The 17,471-nt window shown below is 37.0% G+C and overlaps 1 protein-coding gene across 1 annotated transcript; it reads right to left on the reverse strand.

Moving 5' to 3' along the window:
* Positions 1-1,052: 1,052 nt before the first annotated feature.
* Positions 1,053-15,288, reverse strand: LOC135743659 (fucolectin-like). The gene is made up of 6 exons (XM_065261429.1): positions 15,188-15,288; positions 2,958-3,010; positions 2,308-2,337; positions 1,636-1,915; positions 1,418-1,557; positions 1,053-1,330 (listed from the first exon to the last, which is right to left on the reverse strand). Exons 2-6 carry the CDS (start codon positions 2,989-2,991, stop codon positions 1,053-1,055), a joined length of 762 nt encoding a protein of 253 aa, XP_065117501.1. The 5' UTR covers positions 2,992-3,010; positions 15,188-15,288.
* Positions 15,289-17,471: the final 2,183 nt, after the last annotated feature.

The raw sequence follows: 17,471 nt of genomic DNA on the forward strand, positions 1-17,471 counted from the left end.
AACTCATTGGAAAAGACACAACATGCTCGCACGCATAATGTCATTATCCCGGACAAAAAATAAAAAATTTGATGCCAAATATACGTGGGCGGTTTTTAATATACTTGAGAGAGCTGCCCAAACACCTTCTGATCAGTGTAATTTGGACAATCTAAGCATGCAACACACACATGATAGACAAGTAAAATAAATGCAAGTTATTGCAGCGATACATTTTGGATATACCGTACAGCCCTAATCTTAAATAATCATTTGTTATAATCAAGCTATGAAGAATAGAATCTCTGAATGCACAACACCTTCAAGCAGTGGGGTTAAAGCAGCAGAAGACCACACTGGGTGCCACTCCTGTCACTAAACAACAAGAAACTGAGACTACAATTCACACCTGCTCACAAAAATTGGACAATAGAAGATTGGAAATACGTTGTCTGATCTGAGTCTTGATTTCAGCTGGACATTCAGATAGTAGGGTCAGAATTTGGCGTAAACAACATGAAAGCATGGATCTATCTAAATGGGCCTCTAATGGGGATCCTAATAAAACAATAAAATCCTGTTGTAATAGTTTGGGATATATTTTCTTGGTATACATTAGGACTCTTAGTACCAATTGAGCATTGTTTAAGGCGGTGTTCGAACACATTCAACCACATGTGCGTTTACACTACAAAAGCAATCCAATCGAAAGGGTTTTCGACTACCTCTGAATGTTGTTGAAAGTGTTTGAAAGTGGACGAGCTCAAAACTTTTTGAACACCGTTTACACCTGGCATTAACATCGTCCACTTGTGATCCGATCGATGAAAACACATGTTATTGTCAAGTGTAAACAGCCTCTTTGGGATGGTGTGGAATGGGAGATTCACATCATGCTGACAAATCTGCAGCAACTTAGGAAACTCGGAGGAATGTTTCCGACACCTTGTTTAATCTATATCTTAAATAATTAAAGGAGGTCTGAAGGTAAAAGGGGGTCCAACCCGATAATTGCAAGGTGTACCTAATAAAGTGGCGGGTGACTGTACGTTAATCTGATTATATTAAAAACGTTACCTGGGATTGTTGTTTCCATTGTTTTCCAGGGAGTTTCCAATACGAATCTCTGCTCCGTTGGTTTGAGCCACACAACAATCTGATCTAGCAGTGATGATGACTGTGCCAATCTCATATTTATACTGAAGATCCAACCTCCACCATGGGTCACTTTGATATGCAGTAATGGAGCAGTATGCAGCTTCACCTGGTCCATATCTTTTACCATCTATGGCATTTTGAGCTACAAAATATGTGGATGATTGTATAACTGTTCCTTGACGTGCTACATTCTCTACAAAATAAAATCAAGGACAATGAATCAGTCATTTTGGATCTCATCAAAGTATCTAATGGTACAGAATTGAGTGTCAGATCTCACCTGTATCATAGACCTCAACCTCACAGAGAGTGAGAGTATATGTACCTCCAGTCATGACCACAGTTATATAACGTCCCACCATTACACCACATGAGTAACTGATAGTTTGACCAAGCTGAAAACCTGAAGTTACAGCACATCTAGAATGAGAGATAATCAGTTAATCTCTAGAAGTGTTTAAAATGATATCTATAAACTGATATCATGAATAACTTTACATGGGATTGTTGGTTCCATTGTTTTCAGTGGAGTTTCCAATACGAATCTCTGCTCCATTGGTTTGATAAGGACAACAGTCTGATCTAGCAGTGATGACTACTGTACTAATCTCATAATAATCCAAGAGATCCAACCTCCACCATGGACTTAACTGATATTCAGTAATGGAGCAGTATGCAGCTTCACCTGATCCATATCTTAAACCATCTATGGCGTTTTGAGCTACAAAGGCGTAATATGTGGATGACTGTGTGACCGTTCCTCTACGTGCTAAATTCTCTAGAAAATAAATCATCACAGACAGTTAAACAGTCAGTGTGGAAATATAAACACATCTGTGATAAACTACTAATAACATCTGAACCTCATCAACCCTCATGTTCAGTCTGAAGAGACATACACATCTCTTCTATACGGAACTTTTTTCAGATTTAAATATATCCATCTGATACTTTATATCTACTCAACAATTTATGTTTAATATCAATTTATTATAAACAAGGTATAAAGTTTCACTTAAAATTTGTAAACATTCGTAAATAACCATAAAAAATAATCTTCACCAGAACACCAGAAGATAAAGATCAGAAATGATTCTGTAATCTAACCAAGAACATTTTACAACTTAACATCAATTTACATTTGTGTCAAAAATATCATAAACGTGTTACCTTCTAAACTAGCTGGAATGGAAATGAGAACTGTTGAAAAAATAAGAGTAAAAAAGTATTTAAGTATTTAATATCGCGATTAATCGCATACAAAATAAAATTGTTTTTTTTTGCATAATATATGAGTGTGCTCTGTGTGTAATTATTATGTATATTTAAATAAACACACATTCATGTATGTTTTAAGAAACATGTACATGTGTATATATATATTTACATTTTTATATATTCTATATTATATATTATCAATTAAAATGGATATATAAATAAAAATGTTCTGAAATGTATATATGTGTGTGTGTGTGTGTGTGTGCGTGTGCGTGTGTGCGTGCGTGTGTATGTGTGTGCGTGCGTGTTTAAATATACTTAATAATTACACACAGTACAGACACATATTTTAGGCAAAAATGCACTTTTATTTTGTATGCGATTAATCTTTTCCCAGCACTATATTTTTGACAATATTTCATATCTGAAAATCAGTTAAATCGAGTTTATACAAAATTGTCAAGTCATTCATTGTAACAAGCATTGATAAAGATAAAGACTTTTAACAAGCAGTGATAAAGATTTGAATAAAGAAATACAGCATCTATAATGTTAAGATCTTGTGTTTTATCATCATCATGTGTGTATGCTGCTGTACTCACCACAAACTAAAATCAGTTGAATGAGTTTCTCCATCTCTGACTTTCTATAGATCCTAAAGAGAGAGAGAGAGAGAGAGAGACATTGCGTGTGTCTCAATCACCTCCCTTGTTCAGTAGTCAGGGCACTGATCAGGGAGTCGGCCATTTTAAGGGCTGTCTCAATCGAAAAATCCGTTCAGTGCACTGGAACGTTCGTTTCCTAAAAATTCCCACAATGCAACGCAAAAACCAGTGAGCATCGATGGTCCCTATGTTCCCTAACCGGAAATCACGTGACCTTTTCTGAAGCTCGCCAACCGAACATCACGTGATCCAACTCAATAAACTTTATGAAATGTTACAGAACTTTTATAAAGACAAACGTTTGTTTTAGTTGTAAATATAAACATACATTGCTACACAGTAAGGGACCACAATCTACTCAATATTTAAAATAATAATATTTATTTAAAATTGCAAATATATTTATTACATTTAAAATGTAATTATATGCCTCCAATTTTATGCACAGATATGTAAGAGAATAATGACAGCATTTTTCACAATGTACTGTTTCTAAAATTAAGTCAGAAAGATGTTGGTTTTGCCGGTTGTTGATGAGTAACAGCTGTGAGTGATTACAATGCGCTTAAGCAGCCACGTGACAGAAAAATAAGTGAACATTGTCCCAATGTGAAGTGAGCTAGGGTCCTTACCAGTGCCCGAACCTGTGTACACGATATACTGATTCACGACCTCGGGAGCAAGGGAACGAATTGAGACACACGGATTGTGACATATCATGAACCATACACAAAAACTTACATTAAATCATATTACAAGAACCACTTAAACATTTCAAATTAGGTTGTCCTCATGATCTAAAGCGGCCAAAACTGTGGTCCGTGGACCACTAGTGGTCCGTGAGGGTACTGCAGGTGGTCCGTGTAAAGGCAAAATAAGAATATGTACATTTTAAGAATATGCAGTGTTGTGCCTGAACGAGTTCATTGAACAAAAGTTCATGAACTCGTTCATATTTTAGGCGAACGTGAACTGAACGTACTGTATTACTGCCTGATGAGCGTTACTGTGAACTCGTTCATTCTGGTGCCTGTGAACGCCACGCTCTCTCAGTTTAACGTCGTTCAATACAATGTAAACAACACAATGTAAACAGGCCTTAATATGTAGCGGAAGAAATACCCAATCTGGCAACACCGCCACCAGTCAGTGTTCACCAGACACGCTGCATGCGTCATCAAAACAACACAGACGCTGCTGAAATTCCTGCCGCGCCACTCAAATAGTTTAACATTAAATAACATCATATTTGTCTTAAATCGTTAACGATTAACATAGGCTGCTAACGCATATTCTGGATCTTGAAATAGACTCTGACTAAGCTCACGCTATTTAACGTGCACATGTGGTGTGCAATACCTGCAAGTTGTCATACACGCGATGCCTCACAGCGCTTCTCACCTGGAAAACCCCCTTGAAGCACTCTGCTAGCCTTTCAAGGTATGTGCAAGCAAATACAAAAATTAAAAGACAGTCAATGCTAATGTAAACCCTGGTTGGATAAGGATTTAAAGTTGCATATGAAGATGAAATCTGACACATTTAGCTTCAGTGTTAAAACTGATAAAATAATTGCTGTCTGTGGTTCTATATGGGCTATAATTGCAATAATTTTTTTTTAAATAATATGGGAAAAACAACTATAAATTAGTTCATTTTTGAAACTGTGAACTAGTTCAAAATTTTATGAACTATGAACTGAACTGTGAACTGAACTAGTTCATTTTAAAATTTGTGAACTGTGAACTGAACTAGTTCATGTAGAAAGTGAACTTTCTCAACACTGAGAATATGTATATAAATAATATTGATATAAGAATATTGATATAAATTTTAATTTAAATTGTCAAGTTATTGGCCGTCACATTCAAGTTCAGTGCCGTACAAAATAGATTGGTGTATGAATATGTGGCAGCCGTTTTGTGCAGTAACTTTCTTTTAAGAAACCTGTTGTACTGATGTGATGAACAGTGCTAGTAAGACTATTTAGATGTGCAGATTAATTCAGGACTTTGTGTAGACATATTTTATAATGAGTATTAGGTGGTCCGCGAAAATTCTTGATTACAAATAGTGGTCCACACACACAAAAAGTTTGATAACCCCTGATCTAAAGTACACGACAACCAAACCAGATTATTTGTCAGTTTAAAATAAACAAATGCTGCTCTGATCCTAAGTCACAAAAGCACATAAGATTCTCTCAGGATCTATTAACGCTTCTTCATTTACTTTTATTCCTTGTTACCCATACTGCCATTTTGGTTTCTGCTTTTAGAAAATTCATTAGACAAATTCTTCTCTTTTATAAAGCCTTATAATTTTGTCCATAAATGAAGACATTCACATTGAACTCTTCACCTATTTGTTTAAACCAATTTTCTAATATCTGAAATAGACCTCTTAATATACACTTACCTAAAGGATCATTAGGAACACCAGACTAATGCTGTATTTGACCCCCTTTCACCTTCAGAACTGCTTTAATTCTACTTGCCATTGATTCAACAAGGTGCTGAAAGCATTCTTTAGAAATGTTGGCTCATATTGATAGGATAGCATCTTGCAGTTGATGGAGATTTGTGGAATGTACATCCAGGGCACGAAGCTCCCGTTCCACCACATACCAAAGATGCTCTATTGGGTTGAGATCTGGTGACTGTGGGGGCCATTTTAGTACAGTGAACTCATTGTCATGTTCAAGAAAACAATTTGAAATGATTAGAGCTTTGTGACATGGTGCATTATCCTGCTGGAAGTAGCCATCAGAGGATGGGTACATGGTGGTCATAAAGGGATGGACAATGTCAGAAACAATGCTCAGGTAGGCCGTGGCATTTAAGCTATGCCGAATAAGCTATGCCTAATTGTCACTAAGGGGCCTAAAGTGTGCCAAGAAAACATCCCCCACACTATTACACCACCACCACCAGCCTGCACAGTGGTAACAAGGCATGATGGATCCATGTTCTCATTCTGTTTATGCCGAATTCTGACTCTGACTGTCTAAACAGAAATCGAGACTCATCAGACCAGGCAACATTTTTCCAGTCTTCAACTGTCCAATTTTGGTGAGCTTGTGCAAATTGTAGCCTCTTTTTCCTATTTGTAGTGGAGATGAGTGGTACCCGGTGGGGTCTTCTGCTGTTGTAGCCCATCCGCCTCAAGGTTGTGCATGTTGTGGCTTCACAAATGCTTTGCTGCATACCTCGGTTGTAACGAGTGGTTATTTCAGTCAAAGTTTCTCTTCTATCAGCTTGAATCAGTCGGCTCATTCTCCTCTAGCATCAACAAGGCATTTTCGCCCACAGGACTGCCGCACACTGGATGTTTTTCCCTTTTCACACCATTCTTTGTAAACCCTAGAAATGGTTGTGCATGAAAATCCCGGTAACTGAGCAGATTATGAAATACTCAGACCGGCCCGTCTTGTACCAATAACCAGAGCTGTAAAGTACTTGAGTATTTCTTGATTACTGTACTTAAGTATTATTTTGGGGGATTTTTACTGTACTTAAGTAAAAGTATTGATTTTTAATTGTACTCAATTACATTTTGTAAAGAAAAAAGTACTTTTTACTCCTTACAATTTTATTTAGTCAAAAGTACTTCTATTTTAGAGATTACTTCATTCTATTTTCTCTTGCTCTTACCAAACCAATTGAATTGTGCTGATGGCCAGTTTAATTTAAATGTTATTTATTCTGGAGCCTTTGCACCACACTAAGGAATTGGCGAACAGTTCATATGATGATGAAGATTTTTTTCGCTTCTTTGAAACCGACAACACCTGAAGTATGTTCCTGTGTGACACGTTCCCTGCTATTTGTAGCATCTCTATCAAGACTAAGAACTTGTTCACACTGTCAGTCCAAAACTGATTTTGGTGCATATCCAATTTGGCAGACTCATTGTCCACATTGTGTACAGTATCACAACTGTTCAGATCCGATCTGTGCTTACTGTAGCGTTCTACATTTTTTCAGATTATCTGCACTGTTTCTATGGCAATGGCGTTGCAGGCACGACAATCTGCCTCGACGTCTGACGTGTTTTACGTGACGTGACAGCATGATGTAACTGAAAAGCTACACAAATGCGATCAGGGCGGTCAGACTGAAATAGATTTCCAGAAATGCGATTTGAAAAGGATTTCAAACCCCCTCTCGATGTAGCCTGAAAGGGATTAGAAAAAATGGATAAGTACAATTTTAATTTGGTATTTTTTTACTTTTATTCAAGTATGATTCTGGCCAGATACGTTTACTTTTAATTGAGTAAAATTTACACTTAGTACTTGTACTTTCACTTGAGTAAGATTTTTGGGCACTTTTTACACCTCTGCCAACAACCATGCCATGCCCAAAATTGCTTAAATCACCTTTCTTTCCGATTCTGACATTCAGTTTGGTGTTCAGGAGATAGAGACAGAGCGCAGCGCGTCATAACATGAAAACCACGCCCACCGGGGGGGAAACAATCCAACCGTCTCCATTGACTTTGTATTGCGAGAGGTTGCCCCCTTGTCATTTCTGGCTTATAACAAAAAACAGAATAATGCCTAAAAGCTGCTGTGTGACAATATGTACAGCTAACAAGCCAAAGAACCCAGAAATAAGTTTTTATAAGCTGTCGAGCCGTTAAACCAAGCTTTTAAGGAGAAAAAAGTGGATCGCCGACTACGTTTCCCCCTAGTGGACGCAGTTCTACTAATAGAAGTACTATGAAAAATTGCCTGTTTCCACTTTTGTGTCTTTAAACGCTCGTTTTTTGGGGTCGACAGCTTATAAAAACTTATTTACAGATTAAACTTAAAAACAGAATAATACTTAAAAGCTGCTGTGTGACAAGGTGTACAGCTAACAAGCCAAAAAAAAAAAACAGAAATAAACATTTTTCTCTTGCATAAACCACGTATAAACATTTTTCTCTCAAAAATACAAACATGAACATACATGTTGATCATATAATATTGTAGCCCAGTTTGTGCTGAACACAGTGTTATGAGACTTTTGCCATTAATATGTTTTTAAGCAACTGAAAAAAGCACAAATGTCAGTGCATGTCAAAACTTCCCCAGGGCCCTAAAAACCCCTTAGACCCCAGAGGGTTAAAAAAACATAATTTAAAGTCCATTTCTGTCAATTTCATTAAAACAAATGTAAATCATATTTAAAAACATCCACTTGTAACAGGGTTTTAGCAGTGTCAGTCCAGCACTTATTCGAGTACATTAACTTTTGTTAATTCTATTTTCAATGCCCATTAATCCTTGACCACCTTCATTTACTGGTAAATAAAGAATAACAGCTTTTGTCCAGTTCAAAAAAATCCACAAATCTTCTTTGTAATTCATGAACAATGCCATCTGGTGGGTCCAGGACATTTATTTTGTACCACAGTGTCAATGCTGCTAGATTATTTCCCCTATAGGACAGCTGTATTAGCACCCACGACCACTTTTAAACAGTGGTGGGCCGTCAGGACCAGCAGGGCCTTCACTGCTGGCCCTATAAAAAATAAAAAAATATATTTTTTCAAAGTGTTAAATGTTTTTCTTTAGTATGCTATTATTTATTTTTTCCATTGGTGTAATGTCCACAAAATTCGTTAGTTTTGTTAAGGTTGAACCGGATTACCCTCAAAAATTCACATAAAAGTCAGCTTATTCAGCTGGGACCAGCTCTACAGATACTGCTAGGCTTGTGTTGAAGGACAACACATCTGATTTGGTACAATCATTAGTGACAGAAACATCAACCAATCAAATTTTGACGTTTATTGACAGCACATCCTCCAGGTCTAGCGACGCGCCCAGCGCTACCCCTTACGTCTGTCATCGATTTCCAACGTGAGCGGGAAATTCAGTTATTATTAAAGAAAATAATCCGCTGTTGCAGATACACGCGATCTTGTTGCCCCCAGCACAAGAGGTTATTTTGTTGGCCGTGTTTACTTTTTAATACGAGTAAAGGGACATGGAATGATTCTGGCTTTGACAGTCTGAACAGCTTCACACAGGCAGCTCTTAAACACCAAGGTTCCGAGCGCCATAATAATGTCAGTCGTGCATTTAAAAACTTTTGGTGAACGTCTTGTGGATTTGCAACTTAACGGGTAGAGAAAACGGGAGATCAGCGTCCACAATGAGAAGGTCAGAAAGAACCGGGACATTCTGAAGCGTCTTAGTGAGTGACTGTGTTCTCTTTTTGGGACGGCGAGAATTATCAGGGGACACGATGAAGATTCGCTGAACAGGGGTAATTACTTGGAATTATTAGCGGAGCATGATGCTGACTTGCGACATCAACTTGCCACGGCCACAGTTTTTACAGGACCGTCAGGAAAAATCTAAACGATATAATAAATGCAGTGGCAGAAGTGTTAAATGATCACATCAAAGAAGAAATTAAACAAACAAATTTTGTGGCAGTTATGGTGGATGAGACGACTGACTTCAGTAACACAGCGCAGCTTCATCGGGAATGTGACTGAAAAGTGACGGGTGAGTGCTTTACTACTTGTCGAGTATTGTATCATGCAGATTGTGGTTTGTATCTGATAATAAGCATTATTCAGGGCTTATGCACATTGTTATTGAGTGGTTCGTGTTGCACTGATAGTAGCCTGTAGCATGTGGATGTGACACTAAGCACACAGTGTGCATAGGGGGATTACATGTATTGATACATGCAGTGAAATTTAGTCTGAGTTCAACCCACCCTTACCTAGCATACTGTTTTAGGCTAATTGTTGATCAGCTGTCATGTTGCTGAGTGCCTGTATGTGCGGCCGAATATGCGCATTATTTGCATATGGGTGGATTAGCTGAACAGATGAGTATGTATGGGGTTTACATGCTTACTGAAGGCCCTGACTGAAACCCCACGGCACGTCACTGCTTTTAAAACAGGCTACACATCTTTCCACCATTCCTTCATCCACCAATGTTTCATCTTAAAAGCTTCGTCCCTAAATTAACTAAACATTGCAGTGCCTCTTTACTCCACTTAACACCACCTGGGAACTCCGTTTGCCCACAATGGAACAACTCACACTCTTTTCAGCTCATTCTTGCATTTTAAAGTTTTCTTTAAACCAGACAAATCTCTCTAATTTTTAATGAGACTTTCTAAAAATGGTTTTAATCTATCAGAAAGACACTTTGACATACCTTTATAGTCAGTGCATAAAAAAGCCACTGGCCTACAATTTTTCAACATACCCAGATCACGTTTTTGAATGTGCATGTAAGCAAACTCTGACCCATGCGTACGTACATTCTGAAGACAATTAATGGGAATTGGTGACGAAAGTGAACTGAAATCAGATTGAAGAAAGTAAATATGACAAGAACGATTATAAGTATTGATAACACAAACTCATTTAATTTCACTCTATCATACGTTAGATCCACATTATCATGACAATGAAATCCAGAGTGATAATTGTTTCATATACATCTTGTAAAATTTAATCTTAAATCAAAATCATTGTAAATATTTAATCAGTGCTGTCTCACGGTCACATTGTCTACTACGGGATCACAAAATGGTCGGACTGCAAGGAATACAGGACAGCATGTAATACAGATCCATTAGAAAACTGCAGAACACAGCATAAATAATCAAATATTTTCCTAAATTACTGTTAATTTTTATTATCAAATGTCAAAGTGTGGAAATATAGCCATCAAGCTCCCGGACAATCGTTTCTCTCTATGATATTGTTATAATAGTCCTAATTATGATGTTCATAACAAAACCAGCATGAAGAAACATGTGTTCGCCTATTACATTAAAATAAATATTTACTCACGCGTGTACAAGTTAATGCAAGTCTGTTAGGCAAAAGGAAATTACTATTTATGTTTTAAAATTTAAATTATTCATTTTTATGTGTCTGCTTTTTGTATAGCGGAGGAGAATGCTCGTGCTGCTGGAGAACAGTCCGCATATATCAGACGCGTGCACTGAAGAAGCAGAAAACACTTATTTTATTTTAGTGATACCTCTCATTAATGCATTGATTTTGGCAAGGTGTATGAAATAATTGCTGTAAAAATATATAAATGCTGTGGTGATCCCCGTGTGTAATGCCGCTTGATTGCAATGCACCAGGATTTCGACAATGGCTTGCGTTTATTGGCTGGGCGAATTTAGCTCATGCACTAACTTTGAACTAGCAATTCAAAGTTAAACAATTCGATTTGTATGAGCTAACAATTGGATGCCAGTCCCATTAATATGAGGATCAGCATTCAGGAGGTGATTTGCATTGACTATTTATGGTTAGAAATGGGCATGTATAGGGCGGGACATGAAGCAGATTTCTGGTACGCACACTTTCAGGTGATATGTGATTTATAAAAGGAACATTTCTTGCTGGTGTGCGTATGCATGGTTTTATAAATCTGAATATTTTTAGCGTATGCTATTTTTGGCTTTTGTTCATACTTAGACTTATAGTAAGGATCCTACGCACAGTTTTATAAATGAGGCCCCTGGTGCTTTTCCTGTTGAAAGCTTCAGACAGTTTGTTTAGCTGGAGGCCAGAGTCACCATTCATCAGAAAGTTTCATTAAGTATTATGTAGCTCCTCCATGCATTTGACATCACATTATCCTTCTACAAACGAGTCCATATAAATGTTCAAAGCCTTTTTCTCATTTCATTTGGATCTGAAATCATATGCAAATTCATATATTTCAAATGCAGCATATTTTTCTTTCTGCTCTAGATTAAAAAAGAAGACACTTGGTGCATCCATATCTCTAAAAAAATGTGTAAAGTGAGCTCTACAGCAGATAAGGGATGGGGTTCCTCTCCATTTTTGTCTAAAGTAGGGCTGTGCAAAAAATCATCTGCAATGAGGAACCGGCTTCACTGATAAAACATGCATGAGAATCCTGAAATCACTTCTCCAAACCATTTTCTATTCCACTTTATTTTTCATATCACTATGTGTCTCTGCTTCAAATGTTACATCAATATTCTTACTTTGTATATATTAATTTAACTTGTTTTTGTCCTACTATCTTTTCCCCATTTATATTAATAGATCCTACACTGAAAAAAATTATTCATTCAATTTACTCAATATTTTAAGGTAAGTGGTTGCAATCAATTTATTTAAGCTAAATAAAAAAAAATAGAAATAGAAATGCAAAGCAAAACAAAAAACTTTTGTTTAAATGTAGCCTAAATAAATTAAGTGACCTTAAAACATTGAGTAAATTGAATGAATGTTTTTTTCAGTGTATTTGAAAGCTCAACATAAAAATAAAAGGATAGAAAAGAGAGAGAAAAAGATAACAAGACAATGCGAGACAGATATTTCACCCCTTGTTGTTCCTTCATGACCAATCCATAAAGGTTTTTCACACATTTTGTTTTCTTAAAATTGTTACTAAGTCTTTCAGTCATATCAATACTTACAGAGAGTTGAGATAGAGATATCAATTTGTTTCTCATCAATGTTCACATCAGAACCCTCAAGATAGCATTTCTTCACTTGTCCCTGCCTCTTCAAAATTCCTAATTTTGTTCTTTCCATCACAATTGTTTTTCCTCTCCATTTTCCATTTTTCTTTTCATTTAATTCCTTTTATTTTAAATCTTCAGTAGAATAACTTTGTTCATGTATACTCTGCTTATTGTTTGCGCACTTTTTGTCGGTTTCATTGTCAGAATCTGTCTCTTTACTTTTATCCAGAGGTGAAAAGAGTAATAAAATATTCCACTCAAGTAATAATATTTTACTTAAGCAAAAGTAAAGTTACTGATCTAAAAATCGTAGGTCGTTTTAATTTTACTCAGAGTTAAAATTACTTTTTACTAGGGATGCACCGATCCGATATTCTGGATCGGTTTCTGGGCCGATCCGGCCTTTTTTGCTGGATCGGATATCGGACTAACAGGACCGATCCAATTCCGATACTGCACGTTACCCATGGTTGTCACTGACAAGCGATTAAAATGACCAAGTATTATAAGAGCACCATAAACGTTTTTATGCACTATAATCAAAGTCATCTTACACTCAATAGCTTCATGTGAAGGAACAACAAATTTAAGATATTAATGTTCACAGACACACTGTAACTTACTTGCAAACTGAGTTAATCCACTGGTGAGAAGCAGAAGGATGAAAACGCGTCATTCAACACACGCAGACACACAAGATAACTGTAACGTTAGGCTTTATTAAAGATCTGATTTTATAAAGTCTCAGTAAGCTGTTGGATGGATGCAATTCAGTATGCGCTGAGTTAATGCACAGGTGAAGCGGACGGATGAAACGCGTCATTCAACACATGAACACACACAATATCTGTAGGCTGTTTTAAAGATCTGATTTTATAAAGTCTCCGAAAACTGTTGGATGGATGCAATTCAGTATGTGCTGAGCACACGATGCATCTAATCTCTTTGGGTTTTAATAGTTATGAACGTAACTTTCCTTTGCGGCGCGAGGATTCCCATGTGAGGATGCTTCTAGAGCATCAATGCTGCACCCAGGAAGCGCAGTATGATTTAGACGCACTCACTATGATTTAGGCGCATCAATTCTGCACCCGAAATGTGCATAAAAGGTCCGGTTAAGTGCATAATTCCCAAAATAACCATCTGCACACTAAAGCTTTTTTACTGTGACTTTTTGCGCAAATAAGGAAAATATATTTAGCATACTTATTTGATCAAACGTGTCTATTTTATTTTCTCCTAAACACTGCCATGGTTAATAATTACTAATGTTCTTGTAACTTGTAAATCATTTTAAATTATTGGTTTTTACATTTAAAAGTATAATTATATATAATATAATTATATTATGCTAGATTAACCAGAAAGCACTATACACATTTATATAGTGTGTGTATGCGTGTGTGTCTGTGTGTAATTTAAATTGTTCAAGAAAAATACAGTAGTATCGGATCGGCAGATATCGGAATCGGCCAATACTCAGAATTCGGGTATCGGAATCGGATCGGAGATGGAAAAAGTGGTATCGGTGCATCCCTACTTTTTACAGCGGGGTGATTCTAGTTAAAAAAAGGACAAGGATATTTAAATCTCAAACTAGTTGTTTTTAATTGAAGGATCACATTTACAATTACAGATCAATAACAAAAAGTAAACAAAATAAAAAGATTTATTATAAAAACTGATTTTTTTCTGAAAAAAAAAGCTCTAAATCTATTGAATCAATATATAAATGTGCAATTATCTTTGCCATGTTATATTCATTTAGTTGACTAGTGGTATACACTGATAAAAAAAAAAACATTAATGGCATTAATCAAAACACTTACTTTGTCATATTAAGAACACTGTCATTGCGGCTGTCACCCTTGGGATGTAGTCGCTGAACTATTTTGACAACGATCAGCTGTAAAATGTTTTGGTCCAGCTCGATTTTTGTTGACTCCGTTTGAGAAAAAGCAACAGACGGCATTTTACCTTTGCCCGAGTGCCCTCTTGACAGTGCGTAGAATGGTGCGCTATTATTGGTTGGGCGGATTTATTGCATTCTGCAAGGAGGACTGGCGTTATTTTGGGAATAAAGGGAGAAATATATATATAGACCTTTATTCTTCTCTCTCTCTCTCCCTGCAATGTCTAATGACCCTGCACATTCTCAAGAACGTTTTAAGTTTTTGGTTGATTCCCCCCCATCTAAAACCCAATTATCATTAAATTACCTGAACATGCTTGGACAGGTTTTATGTTGAGTTGTTTAAGATGCAAAGTCATTGCTTAAATATGGCCAGGGTCATACAAATTGAATTAAGGGTCTGCATCATCTGGCGCCTGTCTCATCTGCCTACATGGTTTGTGAGTTAAGCGCATGGCAACACATGGTTTAAGTCCTTGTTTTTACTTCAGAGTGGAGTTTATGTCATTCCAATTAAGATTGTTCCCAACCTTTGCAGGTCATTTTCAATTCACGCATTACAAATGGTGAAACAATAAAAAACTCCACTTACCTAATCACCGCTCACAATTAGTTTATTCAAAAAAATTTTATCCTTAAGAAAAAACACATTGGCTTTCATCCTTGATGCGGATACAATATTTATAAATCCTATCTGTTCTTCATTCGTCACTAGCACGTCCCTGGCCATTGCATGTGTAACACTATGAGTTATGATGATAATAACATACCTGTGTAGAGTTAGATATGAAGATTTCACTCAGTATCTCTCCTTATTCTCTTCTTTACTCTCCAATCAATCCTCTGTCTGCATGAATTTCATTCTCCTCACAACCTCACTGATAGTTTCTTGAGTTCATTTCACATTACTGCACCTGCAGCAAAACAGTTCCCAGCACCTCCAGGTGTTATTTTAAGTCTTAGTTTACAAATCAAATCAGGTACAAATGCAAAACTGCCAAAAACTTTAAACTGTACCCGTTTAAGTTCCAGAATTGATTTCCATAATGGAAAAGATCATCAGGTGTCTGTATGGTTGTTTATTTATGTCAAAAATACAAAACAACATGCAAACATGCGTTAACATAAATCACCTGACTGAACAAGTCACAATGTAGACACTGATTATTCAGTTCATTAGTAATTTAAATGTAATACATGTACATGAAATGCAGGGATGGGCAGTATTCATGTATTTAAAATACGTATTTGAAATACAAAGAACTATGTTGTGTTTTGTATTTTAAAGCCTTTGGAAAAAATCTACTGTATTTGGTATTTAAATACACTAAAGATTTTTGCCAATCAACCTCTTTATCAGTGAGCTGATATTTTGCATCAGGTAGTCCAAACACAACCTACTTCCCAAAACTGTCATTCACGCACATGAGCTGCCGCTGTCCTCAGATCTCAGAATTAGATAAGCAACTTTTCAGGAATAAGGTTAGGATGTCATTTTAAATTTTACTTGTTGATTAAAGTTAAAATAGTGTCTAACTCAGACCTGCCTTCAGTTAACATGAAAAAAGAAAGAGTTGGTGACAAGTGGAAACACAAAAAGACAACCTTAGATAACCTTACAATACTTTGAATGAAATAGTGAGATTGATACTTTTGGCGTTGCTGCAGTAAGTGGTGTGTGCAATTCAAATCTAAGACATGCAAACTGTGTGGAAAAGAAAACAGCTGTCATTACTTGAACATCTTTTAAGAACGTTCTAAGAACCTTGTGGTAATTTTCTCTAAAGCCAATCAACCAAGTTCTGCAAAGTAAACTTCATTTGTTATTTCAGCATCTTCAACAAGAAAACAGTGTTAAGAGAGTGTAGAGCAGGGCTATTCAAATCATACCCTGGAGGGCCGGAGCACTGCATAGTTTAGCTCCAACCCTAATCAAACACACCTGAGCAAGCTAATCAAGGTCTTCATGATCACTAGACAATCACAGGTGGGTAAGTTTGATTAGGGTTGGAGCTAAACTATGCAGTGCTCCGGCCCTCCAGGCTAAGATTTGAATAGCCCTGGTGTAGAGTATGTTCAGTTTGACAGTGATACTGCACAATAAGTGAAAAGGGAAATTTACCAAAATATAGATAGGGTCTTTGATGGAATATATTGACTTTGCGTTGTTATTTAGCGGAACTTACTTTACTGTGGGTGAGGCCAAGGAGGAAACCTCTCCTAAACATTTTTGGGGGGCAGTAGGCAACAGGCTCCATGTGCTGGATTGCCAGACCAGTCACAGATGCCTATGTGCACTACACTAACTCTGTCTAGCCCGGTCTTTACCACACCCGAACAAGTTTCCAGGATGGCCGCCGCCATGCCTTAACCAGTTCCCAAGATGGCCACCACCATGCCTGTATCTTTTCCCAAGATGGCTGCCATGCATGCAACTGTTCACAAGATGGCTGCCACATATTTACATTTTGTCATTTAGCAGACGCTTTTGTCCAAAGCGACTTACAAGTGAGGTAAGCAATAGAACAAACAGCAATACATAAGTGCACTGGAAATAGTCTCATCAAGTCCAACACAATATACAAAGCCAAGGGTTTGTTAGTAATTTTTTTTAAAAAGAAATGTAGAGATAAAGAGAAATGTAAATAGAGAAAGAGATAAGAGAAAGGTAAATAGAAAAAGAAAGTAAGTCCGTTATTAGGAAGTGAGGTAATGGTGGAAGAGATGGGTTTTTAGCCAAGTCTTAAAGACAGCTACAGTGTCAGCAGATCGTGTCATGACCGGCAGATCATTCCACAGTTGTGGAACAGCTCCTGAGAAGGTACGCGCTAGTGTTTTTTTCCCTTTTTGAGATGGCACCACAAGCCGTTGCTCGGTGGCAGAGCGCAGTGATCGAGAGGGTACATAACGCTCTATAAGTAAGTGAAGGTCACTGCTGATCCAGTGGTGGTTTTAAAGGCCAGGTGCAGAGCCTTCAATTTGATGTGAGCTGCTATTGGAAGCCAGTGTAACTTGAAAAAGAGAGGAGTGACGTGCGCCCTCTTTGGCTCATTA

Source organism: Paramisgurnus dabryanus, chromosome 2 (assembly GCF_030506205.2).
Source record: "Paramisgurnus dabryanus chromosome 2, PD_genome_1.1, whole genome shotgun sequence".
NCBI classification, from domain to species: Eukaryota; Metazoa; Chordata; class Actinopteri; order Cypriniformes; family Cobitidae; genus Paramisgurnus; species Paramisgurnus dabryanus.